Here is a 12,225-nt window from a genome sequence, read left to right on the forward strand (position 1 = left end):
GCGGGAAAAAAATTCTTCTTCGTCCGCATATGTCACTTCACATTGCTTCAAAAGTGTGGCGGCCATCTTGGAGCAGTATATCTTAATGAAGATATTGCTGGTTTCTCATGAGTGTCACTTCGAAAACCTTAAAAAATGCGGCGGCCATCTTGGGACATCATTTCTACATCAAAATGTAACTGGTTCCTAGTGAGAGAACCATACTTAAAACAGTTCCTTGCCACCTTATTTAATTCCCCAGGCCCATTAAGATCCTATTTTAGTAGTGTGGTAATGGTGTATTATGGCAGTGACTAAAAGATGGAGACATATTCACAGTTTGTATAGGTAGACAGGTATGTTCACAGGTTTTAGACAGATAAGCAAGAGTCAGCTACCTTAGATGTTTATTGCTGTTATAAAACCGCTGTATAACTGATACCTGGGCAGTTCCTATATTTACAGTGTATTCTATATGTCGGTGGGTTTGACTTATTGAGCCAAGAAACAACTAGATTATCGTAGTTTATTCCATTCCAGTAACTCATTAAGTCCCTGTTGTTCACTAGATTCTTGAAAAATCCAGCGCGCTTCTTTAGTCGCCAGCCGCTTTTCCATCGACTGCGCCTCACCCATCACTCTTTCCAGTACTACCCATGTGAAGGTGTGTTTGTTGCGGTGACAATGTTGCACTAATTTTGTCGTGAGCTTGCCCTGTCGTATCGTGCTTAGATGTTCTTGAATGCGCAGCTTGATTTTGCGCGACGTCAGCCCGATGTATTCAAGGCCGCATTCACAGCTCAACCTGTAGACTACATTCGTAGTGTTGCAATTGCTAAAATGATTTAACGTCCAGGTTTTTCCGGATTTTAGCTGGATGGTATTGCATTTACTGGTGATATGGCACACAGAACAATTGCCACATGGGTAATGGCCATTAGGTACAGTCGAGGCTTCTGGTTGTTTCCTCTCTATCATCCTGGTATGGACGAGTTTGTCCTTTAAATTGGAGGCCCTACGAAACGCGAAACGAGGAGGTGGCATCTTATGGTCCTGTGTGTTAAGGAGGGACCAATGCTTCCTGATGGCTTGTCGGATTTTTGTGGCTAATGGATCGTAAGTCATGACCACTGGTATACATTCAGACTTTTCTTTTTTATTTGACTCTAGGAGTGCTGTCCTCGGTGTATTGAGCGCTCTTTTGTTGGCTTGACGGATTATTTTGCGCGGGTAGTCCCGGGCTTGTAACCTGTTGCTCAAGTCAATGGCTTGTTCTCTATAGGCCTCAATTTTTGAACAATTCCTCCTGTACCTCATAAATTGACCTACCGGGAGGTTATCCCTGAGGGCCCGGGGGTGGTAAGATTGGTACGTAAGGAGGGAATTTCTGTCTGTCGGTTTTTGATGAACCCTGGTCTCGAATTTTCCATCTGATGCCTCAATGTCCAAGTCCAGGTACACTGCATTCGTCCGGTGGTAGTTCCAAGTGAACCGTAGACTCCTGTCTTGCGTATTCAACCAATTGAGAAACTGGAGGAGACAGTCTTCCTCTCCCGACCAGACGAGGAGCACGTCATCGATATACCGCCTCCACAGGCGTAGGTGTTCCTTAAAAGGGTTCTGATCGGTATCGATGACATGCTCCTCGAACTGCCCCACATAAATACAGGCCACACTCGGAGCCATTGTAGCTCCCATTGACGTTCCCGTCACTTGGAGAAAGAGCTCGTTTTTGTAGCCAAAAAAATTCTTTGTCAAGGCTAGCTCTACACATTGTAGGATAAAGCTCTGTGGAGCATCACAAAACCACTCTTGTTTGCTGAGTGCTTTAGCAGTTGCTAATAGGGCTGCTTCCTGGGGGATACACGAGTACAGCGACTCGATGTCTATAGTCACAATATACTCTGTAGCAGGATTGTAGGTCATTGAATCAAGGACATTTAAAATATCTGCTGTGTCTTTGACATAGGAACGTTGAGTTATTACCGATTCGCGTAGGTAGTAGTCTGCGAATTGGGACAGGGGTTCCAAAATTGACTGAATACCAGCCACAATAGGCCTGCCAGGGGGGGGGGGGGGGGGGGCCTGGCAGGCTTATGTATTTTTGGGAGGACATAAAAGGCAGGAGTCCTCGGGTTTGTGTTAACGAGGAACTCCGCCTCCCTTGTGCTTATCCATTTCTTTTCTTTTGCATTGGCAACGAGATTCCTGATCATCTCTCTTAGTTCAGGTGTAGGGTCTCTGACAAGGGGTTGGTAATTAGTTCTGACGTTTAAAAGTCTACGAACTTCTGCCTCGTAGTCAGATGTATTTAAAATCACGATGGCACCACCCTTGTCCGCATTCTTGATGGTTATTTTGTCGTTGTTCTGCAAAGATTTAATGGAGTCCCAATTTTCTTTCGTCATATTTCTGAAGCCCGTCGACTGGTTCTTATTCTCTATGCCTTTAATTTCCTCTAAAACTTTGGTTTCAAACACTGCGGTTTCTGGGCCAAGCGTGGCAGTTGGCGGGCAAAAAGAGGAGGGTTTTCTTAAGTTGGAATTGAAGCCCCTGCTTACTTCTGTTGGTTGTTTACAAAAGAATTTTTTAAGCTTAATGCGACGCATTGTTTCATGAAACTCCATCCGACATTTGAAGGCATCATGGTTCGGTGTAGGCACAAAGCCTAACCCTTTATTTAATACCTCCTCTTCTCCGTTAGTCAAATTATGGTCCGAGAGGTTCACAACGATGCTCATCATAGCGGTTTCTTTCCCCGGCTCCGTGTCATCCTTGGTGAGGAGGTTTGCCATTGTTGTTGTTGGGGGGGTCGATTTCCCCGTCCTCTTCCTCGTCCCTGCTGATGTTGGAATCCCGGGCCTTTGTTGGGAGCTTGGCCCTGTTCTAAAAAATTCCTCAGTAGGGTGTTTAGATCTGTGTTTGTTGGTGCAGGTTGATTGAATCTCACTCTGCTGGTACTCGGGGCCGGCTCAAATTCCTCCTCGCTAGATGTATTTGCGAAGGACCAGTTAGTAGGGGTTCTTTTCTGTTGAAATCTATTCCCCTTACCACCTCTACTGCCACCAGCTGGTGGTTGTTGTTCTTGGGCGGGCTGGTAGTGGGAGTCGTTGGTATATGGGAACGCCCACTCGTGCGTGTAGCGTTGGAGGTTGCGTTGTAGACCTCTGATTTTTTGTGTTACCATGTATTGTTTGTATTCCTCTAGATCTATTTTGATCTTTTCTAGTTGTTCCTTGGCATCAACAAGGCTACTGTCACGATTTATGGCTTCCTCTAGTTCAGCGATTTCTTTTAAAACTTCATCAAAAACCGACAGACAGAAATTCCCTCCTTACGTACCAATCTTACCACCCCCGGGCCCTCAGGGATAACCTCCCGGTAGGTCAATTTATGAGGTACAGGAGGAATTGTTCAAAAATTGAGGCCTATAGAGAACAAGCCATTGACTTGAGCAACAGGTTACAAGCCCGGGACTACCCGCGCAAAATAATCCGTCAAGCCAACAAAAGAGCGCTCAATACACCGAGGACAGCACTCCTAGAGTCAAATAAAAAAGAAAAGTCTGAATGTATACCAGTGGTCATGACTTACGATCCATTAGCCACAAAAATCCGACAAGCCATCAGGAAGCATTGGTCCCTCCTTAACACACAGGACCATAAGATGCCACCTCCTCGTTTCGCGTTTCGTAGGGCCTCCAATTTAAAGGACAAACTCGTCCATACCAGGATGATAGAGAGGAAACAACCAGAAGCCTCGACTGTACCTAATGGCCATTACCCATGTGGCAATTGTTCTGTGTGCCATATCACCAGTAAATGCAATACCATCCAGCTAAAATCCGGAAAAACCTGGACGTTAAATCATTTTAGCAATTGCAACACTACGAATGTAGTCTACAGGTTGAGCTGTGAATGCGGCCTTGAATACATCGGGCTGACGTCGCGCAAAATCAAGCTGCGCATTCAAGAACATCTAAGCAAGATACGACAGGGCAAGCTCACGACAAAATTAGTGCAACATTGTCACCGCAACAAACACACCTTCACATGGGTAGTACTGGAAAGAGTGATGGGTGAGGCGCAGTCGATGGAAAAGCGGCTGGCGACTAAAGAAGCGCGCTGGATTTTTCAAGAATCTAGTGAACAACAGGGACTTAATGAGTTACTGGAATGGAATAAACTACGATAATCTAGTTGTTTCTTGGCTCAATAAGTCAAACCCACCGACATATAGAATACACTGTAAATATAGGAACTGCCCAGGTATCAGTTATACAGCGGTTTTATAACAGCAATAAACATCTAAGGTAGCTGACTCTTGCTTATCTGTCTAAAACCTGTGAACATACCTGTCTACCTATACACACTGTGAATATGTCTCCATCTTTTAGTCACTGCCATAATACACCATTACCACACTACTAAAATAGGATCTTAATGGGCCTGGGGAATTAAATAAGGTGGCAAGGAACTGTTTTAAGTATGGTTCTCTCACTAGGAACCAGTTACATTTTGATGTAGAAATGATGTCCCAAGATGGCCGCCGCATTTTTTAAGGTTTTCGAAGTGACACTCATGAGAAACCAGCAATATCTTCATTAAGATATACTGCTCCAAGATGGCCGCCACACTTTTGAAGCAATGTGAAGTGACATATGCGGACGAAGAAGAATTTTTTTCCCGCATTTGCATTTCCCCCGTGTGGGTGAGAGTCAATATGACATACTAAAGTGTAATAGGAGATTAATACATCGGAAGTTTGTTAGCGGTCACGTGGTTGCAGGGTCCAATCACCGACCTGCTTCTCACGTGGTGTGACCGCCCAATCAGAGCCAGGCAACGCGGAAACTCTGATAAATACACTACAAGCCCTGCTTACGGCGCTCCGGTGTTGAGGAAACGCCGTTTGCAGTACCTCCACGAGTAAGCATGCAAACGCGGGACCTGGTGACTAAAAGACGGTGAGAGTAGACAGGCTGATTGTAATTTTCGCCCGAATGGCGTTTTCCTCCGTGTCTTCTGTCTAGGCACTGAAAGAAGGGAGGCGGGACCCTACTTACCGATCGGAAGGGGGTCTATGAGTTTGCACAGAGCCAGAGCGGTAACGGTATGAAAGTAAAGGACTTATCTAGGTAAAGAGCATTTTCTGTTTATGACATGGTGCAATGTGGATATTAAATATGCAGTATTGCTACAGGCAGATGCCCACATATATATATATATATGTGTGTTCTATGTTTTTGATTTTCAGCATTTTAAAAGCACAGTATCGCTGGCAGTGACATCGTAAATATACGTTGGCCCTGAAGAAATTGCCTGATATAATACCTAAGGCAATGAAACATGTCGGCTGTGGGTTGAGTATGAGGCGATAGGTAGTATTCATAACTCACCCTTTTTATATTACATGTTAAACTGCAATGCAACAAGAAGATATAAATAAAGTAAGAGTAGTATCTTGTTGCGCAGTTTTGTGTGTGTTATATGTTGAACGTTGTTAGTCCGTGTCACATATATGTTGTTTGTACACTGCACCATTCACTGTTACTTTCTTTACTTTGGGTTTTGGACACGTTTTCGTTAAGCTATTTGACACCGATGATGAGAACAGGGCCGACCTGGTGAGTACCAACCAGGGGCCCCATTGGTGGTGCGCCCGTGAGGTGTCTTCTAGCTACTCACACTTTTTTCTAAATGTTGTCCTTCTAGTGAATGTCTGTACTGTGTTGGACGGTTTTTCTGTTTATCAGAGAAGGGCTTATTTTTAACGTTGGCAATAGACTGAAACAGTGTTATAATCTCTATAAATAGAGATATAATTAGAGTGCTCTTTGGACGATCTAGAACTGTTTACAGCCCCACATATTTCTGTGTTGCCTTGAGGACTGGGTCATTTTTTGACTATTGTTACCTGATTTTGTAGACCAATTCTTTGAGAGCCTGTCTGATATGATGTTCTCACCTGAACAGAAACAATAATTTAGAAAAGCATTCCGACACACAGCGTTCCCATGAACTCTGAATTCGGCCTTCAGTTTTGAACAACAAAAACTGCTAAAAAGCGTTGGAACTCTATTTCCCCCGTTCAACAAGAATTTTTTTTTATTGAACACTTTTTAAAAAATATTTACCTTTTTCTGGCATGAAATTCTTTGCTTAAAGTAGACCTATTCATAAAGAACAGAAGCTTCTACTTCTATTTTTAGGTAAATCTAGAGACATAATAACTTAACATGAGCCTCTAGCACATTTTACAGCAATGCATTTATATGTGATGAAATTATCTCGCCCTTCTTTTCTGTATTAAGAGATATTTCATGTGTAATTTTTCGCAAAATCATTCATTGATTACATATGCTATAATTTTGAATGATTTCTATGCTTAAGGACGTACAGTACCAAAATTACCACGTATTACGAATACGCCATTTCACATGCAAATGTGTATTTTGGGGTGGGTAACGTTATACATGTATCTTTTGCTATAGTTTTAGTAAATTGATGGACATAAATTCGTGGTATGGGTGTCGCGTTCTAATCTAGGACCCTGATCAATATTGTGACCTTATGCCCCTATACGGCTATAATCCCTTAGTACCCCTATATTGGCATAAACGATCAAAATACAATATTCAGAAACTCGTCTCTGGCCTAACACGAACAGAGCCACATTTCAGAATCACTTCCTCTGCAGCTTCCTCTGCAGCTCATTAGAGCAAATGACACAGCAGAAGCCACTATCTAAGATTCCTAGATTACACTCCGAGTTCTTCAACAAGATAAAACTCAGCAACCTGGGAAAACCCCGCTTGCTATGTTTTGATTAGTAATAGAACTCTAATGAGCACTAAGAGACGATCACTTCCTAGTGACATCTTTATTGACGTCTTATGTCCAAAAACTTACGTCAAACCAGGCACCTTTCAGGTATAAATATTACCAACGTTGCCTTAAGCAAACGCTGCCTCGCTGATACTGATGCTATCGCTGCTTCAACGACATCAGCGAACGAAGGTGTGGTGCACATAGGAGCAGAACAGCTGTCCCCTTCAGAGCCCAGCAGATGCAAGCTGCCCGCGGACGCTGCCACTCCTCTTCCTCGACGCGCTGAGAGAGACACTGTCTTTTCTCCTGCCGAGAAATCCAGCTCTGGCGTTTCCAGCCTACTCTTGCGAGTGACTGGGATATCGAGTCCCTGGAAGGAGATACCAGACCTCCAACATTCTATTTCAGGAGGTATGGTGTTGACTAAACTCTTAGAGAGAATTCTTGAAGCAAACCTTGGCAAAACCAACTTAACTAAAACTGCTACTTACTTACTCCCTCCCAAGTATTAGGCTTAGGTCAGGTACACTGGGGTAGGCGTAGTTAGAAGCACCAGTTGAGTACGTTAGCCAAATGTATATATGAATGTACATATGTTTTATTCATTTTAAACCATTGTATGGCTAAGAAACTATGTCAATGCTTTTACAGTATTATTTCGCAATCCTCATTTTACTGTACGCACTTTTTATAATAACTAGTCTTGCAATTGTGGCAATTCATTTCTCTTGTACGAGAAGAAAGACTGTTCAATAAATAATACCTTTTTACTGAAAACGCTTGTCTCTCTATTCTCTGCATATTGGTGAAAGTAATCTGCACAAAACTGACTGAGTAAAATAACTGTCTATTGTTTCACACGACTCTAGAGATTGACTCTTATTCTAAGGAGCAAAGTTGTCATGTTTATGCGGTTGTTGGAAAACTGAATCCCTTCTTGTCTGTACCAGGGAAGCTGATCACTTCCTATTCAGTCAAGAAAGTTTCCAGTGACCTCTGAGCTAGTTGGTAACACACCCAATTAGGTTTAGCATAGTCAGTGGAGACCTGGAAGATCTGCACTTCTACGTCCATACTACTGTTTATGTTATTCCAATGCGCAGGGCCTATTGGGAAAATAGGAACTACACTACAACACATTATAGTGGGATAGTCACCAACATAGAACGGGCTATTGGGTCTGCCTTGTCATGACATTGATACACACTTTTGCTCCACCGGAGCCTCTAAAGGCAGGGCACAAGTTGCACAGTCATAGCAGTTCAGAACACACCACAGTTAAGCTTCAGTTAAGCTAGAAATTACTTGCCTGCAGCTAGGTGGGTTTTGAAAGTTGTCATCCAACCAGTGTGCTGTGGTCCCAAAAGTTGGGGAAACGCTGGGTTAGAGCACAAAAAGGCCACAAGGTAGTAAAAGATAGGCTCTATTTATTTGAGAAAGGGCAGGGAACTGTATATATGGTTTTCCACATGTCCCACCCATTTGCTGGCTTTTGGTATACTTTAGCAGAAGTTTGGAATTGGACGATTTATGCCAGGGTGGGGCATTAGCATGGTGGACACAGCACCCAAATAGCAGTCAAACTGTGAGGGGCCTGCATGCGATATGGTCATGAAATAAGCAGAATACTGGGGGTGTAGGGCGCTCTCCCCTCACCATAGCGCATTGGAGGGTAGGGCGGTGGACCTGAAATGCTATAGGCTTTTACATGTGCCCACATATGGGCAGATGGGTACTGTGGCAGGAAACTGCAATACAGTGGGTTTTCAATAAGTCTTCCTTTTTGTACATAAAAGATGTGCACCCTGTAAAGTGAAAGGACGTGTAACTGGATCCTGCAGTTAAGCAAGCCTTGTGGGATGCGTAAGTCGTCACTCCAAAAAGGGTGCAGTGACTGCAATAGTGTGAACAAAAAATGTACCCGCCATGGTAACTAGGCAGGTAGGGAAGCTGTCATCTAACTAGTGTGCTGCTGTCCCAAAAGTTGGGGAAACAATGGGTTAGAAAACAAAAAGACTGCAATTTATTAAGAACATTTGTTATTTCCAGTAATCAAGTAAAGGTAGATGTTATAGGCATTACATTGGCCATATACGGGCTACAGGGTACAGTGGCAGGAACGCGCAAATAAAGTGGGTTGTTAGAAAGGGGCTGCGTAAGTTTGCCATTCCAAAGAAGTGTGTGCTGCAACTCCAATAAGGTGGCGCAAGAAGAGGTCGGTGGTCAAATACTAACAATGCGGTGGTAAGCCTGAGCAACCGGGGGCTTGCCTGGTTACGCTCCGCCCCTAAAAAGGCATGAGTAAAACGTATGGACTGGTGGTCTGTGATATGTAAGGAAGATAACCCCCACATAAATGATAGCACAGATTGGATTGGCCACGGTGCAGTTTGCCTCATCAGGCGGGTAGGGCAGCTTAGGTGAGTTACCGCTGCCTGCCCTTGGATCGCCCGTAAGTTAACCCACCAAGGTGGCATACTCCTTGTATGTAATAAACCTGCAGCAAATTTTCTCCAACAAAAACTTAGGTGGACTGTTTATTTTGCACAGCTCGACTAATTACTGCTCACCCGGGCGGATTGGCTATATCGGCACTATCTGCACTGCAGCGCCCTGCCTCTGTGCACTTCCTTTGCTTGCCAATATAATATGGCCTGAAATAATCACTAAAGCAATCATGCAATCATTGACAAGCACAAACAATACAAAGCTACTGTAACATCGAAGTCTACTTATCTTGTACGAATTAGCAAAGAAATAGGACATCAATATGGCATACATTACAGTTCTGAACAATTGGAAAGACACAGGGAAAGCCACGCCTAAAGCATGGCTCAATTGGGTCACCTTCCTACGAGGGGCTGACAACATCACAGCAACACACTCACCCAAAACACACACGCAGTCAAATATGTGGGAGTCCCTAGACAATTATCTATTGTCGCCCAAACCCCCATAGGCAGTGCACATAGATACAAAGCCAATAGCTGCAGAGCACCTTGCCTTTTTCTGATAGTGCACACACCAGGAACGGAACCTGCGAGGCTCCTTTCTTCTTCTTTTTCTTCTTCTTCTCTCTCTCTCTATCTTCTCCTCCGGGGAGTGGGACCAAGGATGACAACCAAGCAAGACAAAGGGACGGAGGACTCATCGACAAGTCGAGCTCGAACGACTGGCAATCGGACTAACGCCAATAAGACTGGAAGCTGGAAGCGAAGCCGACCCTCCCCCCCCTCTCTTTTTCTTTTTCTTTCACCTTTTTCTCTTCTTCCTCCATCCATGTGTATGTTATTCTCCATGTAAATATATATTTTTCTACAATAAAAATTACAGAAATAAAAAAATATGGCATACATTCCAACCCTCCCGATTCAGGCGGGCGATTACAGGTTTTAAGGCTAGTCTCCTGCCTCTGGATTCCAGCAGGCAAAAAACGAATTCCTTGGAGGGCTTCAGGTGGCAAGGGCTGGTCTTGTGTGATTCAGATTATGCACTGCCAGTAACCTGCTCCTGCAAGCAAGTACACAACAATTTTGTCACGCTTGCTCTGTCTGCTACAGCAATTTTTCTGTGCTCTTGACAGGTAAGGAAAAACTAAGATTTTAATTTCTGATATACGATCCTGTAGTAGCAGCACACTGGCAAGTCCCAAACATGCGAAATAGACCCGATGCAAAAGAAGTCAATGGGAGAAATACATTCTCCCGGTTGTTTTTTTTAAAAAAAAAATCTACTTTCCTCTTCCAAATTGTTGCATGTATATGTCGACACTACAATTTACATGAGCAGAGACATTATGATTGATGCCGTAAACGTGATGTCATACGAAAGTTAAAGGGAAATGTGGTTTATTAAACAAGCCTATTTTGATTGAATGCTGTGGAATTGTATTAATAAACAGCAAAGAAGGAGAAGCATAATCCGAACCCTCCGGTCGTGACATAGAATTGTGGTGACTGTATCCTTGCAAGAGTGTACCTACTTAGAGTGCTACCAATAAATAACCCACTGTTGTTGTTCTTGTGTTTGGTGGTGGAGAGTGACTACCGCAAATACAAATGGCCCTGGACAACAGAATATTTTGAAGTTAGGGGGAGGGGGAGTTCTCTTGAATCCAGCGCTAAGTTAAATGTATGTATTTGATTCGTGTTCTCCTTTAAGGGCTAAATTGCCCACACGCACCGTGATGACGTCCGCACTTACCGGATACCACAACTCCACACATGCAACTGTATAGGTTTAAAGCTTGTGTTTATTTATTTGTGGTGCGCGGTGTCAAAAGAGCGAAGTACAACTGCATATGCTGTTGGTCGTGAGAGGCCGACAGAACGTCGCCTTCTGATTTAGCTTTCGTGCTCGCGTGGAAAATAATATATTTAAAACATATTTAAAACAACAATATGACGTGTTCGTCTGGCCTTGGCTGATTTTGAGTCACCTCCAAGGTCAAAGCTTTTATTTTGCAAAACATAAGAATAATCTTGGCTGCAGTGGCCCCGTCCGAGCGTACCTGCTTTCCACTCGTGACTGGGCACCTTCCCCACCTCCTCATCCTCTCGCCTCCCCGGTACTTCCACTCTCCTCCCCGCAGCTTACCGTCTCACATTCAAGAGTGCCTCCTTTGCTCCTCCCACAGCGACTTCAGCGCCTCCTTTGCTCCTCCCACAGCGACTCCTCCCTTTCCTCGGCACGTCCATTCCATCGTTGCTGTCAGTCAGTTCACCTATAAACTGGTCTCTCCCGAGGCTACTTACAGTTCACCTCCGGATCTTTTACCGCGTTCTCCAGAGCTGGCAATGGCCTCGCGGCTCCTGCCCCGGACTTATCTTCGCGCGCCGGCGCTGACGACCTACAGGTGAGTGAATTGCACGAGCTTGGGGTTCAGACCATTTCGGGGTACGTGGGACAACTCTGATAACTCCTGGCACTGCCACCCACCCCTCTGCACGCAGGTTGGCCTGAACCGTGCACGAATGAGGGAGTGAAATACGATATATGAGGCCTTGTATGAACTCCGGGCAGGTGAACAGGCTGGGGGCAGGGGTGCTGGGGCACTGGGAAGAGACTTAGAGGGTACTGGGGAAGGGAAAGAGGCGAGCGAGTTACATTTCGCTGTGGCATGTTGAGTCAGTAAGAAAATGTCGGTCAAAAGTGCGATACTGCTGCTTGTTGACAGTGACAAGCCAGGTGAAATGCAGCTGAAGCGGTGTTATCGATGGTGCAGCTGGTGCAGTAGCACAGGACCGTGTTGGGCTTCCTATGGATCCATTGAAATTCATTTTTGAGTGCATTTTACTATCGGATCAGCCAAAATAGTGGTGATGGGGCATTTCCTGTACCAGGGTCCAGGGCCCATAGCACCCTTGCGAAAGGGTGCTGTGAACACTGGGCTATTAAGAAGAAACCGGATAAAAAA

At 44.4% G+C, this 12,225-nt stretch overlaps 1 protein-coding gene and 1 long non-coding RNA gene across 2 annotated transcripts in view; one reads left to right on the plus strand and one right to left on the minus strand.

Moving 5' to 3' along the window:
- The window catches only part of LOC147679651 (uncharacterized), a 325,346-nt gene extending 313,906 nt beyond the window's left edge, over positions 1–11,440 (minus strand). The window contains exon 1 of the long non-coding RNA XR_015300895.1: positions 11,320–11,440. This is a non-coding gene — a long non-coding RNA (uncharacterized LOC147679651). The remainder of the gene's footprint in view (positions 1–11,319) is intronic.
- A 42-nt stretch (positions 11,441–11,482) lies between these two features.
- NIPSNAP1 (nipsnap homolog 1) overlaps positions 11,483–12,225 on the plus strand; it is a 246,631-nt gene continuing 245,888 nt past the window's right edge. The window contains exon 1 of the mRNA XM_086943230.1: positions 11,483–11,664. Coding sequence (XP_086799356.1) covers positions 11,606–11,664 — 59 coding nt within the window. The 5' untranslated portion in view covers positions 11,483–11,605. The remainder of the gene's footprint in view (positions 11,665–12,225) is intronic.

This window comes from Lissotriton vulgaris, chromosome 11 (assembly GCF_964263255.1).
Source record: "Lissotriton vulgaris chromosome 11, aLisVul1.2, whole genome shotgun sequence".
In the NCBI taxonomy this organism is placed as follows: domain Eukaryota; kingdom Metazoa; phylum Chordata; class Amphibia; order Caudata; family Salamandridae; genus Lissotriton; species Lissotriton vulgaris.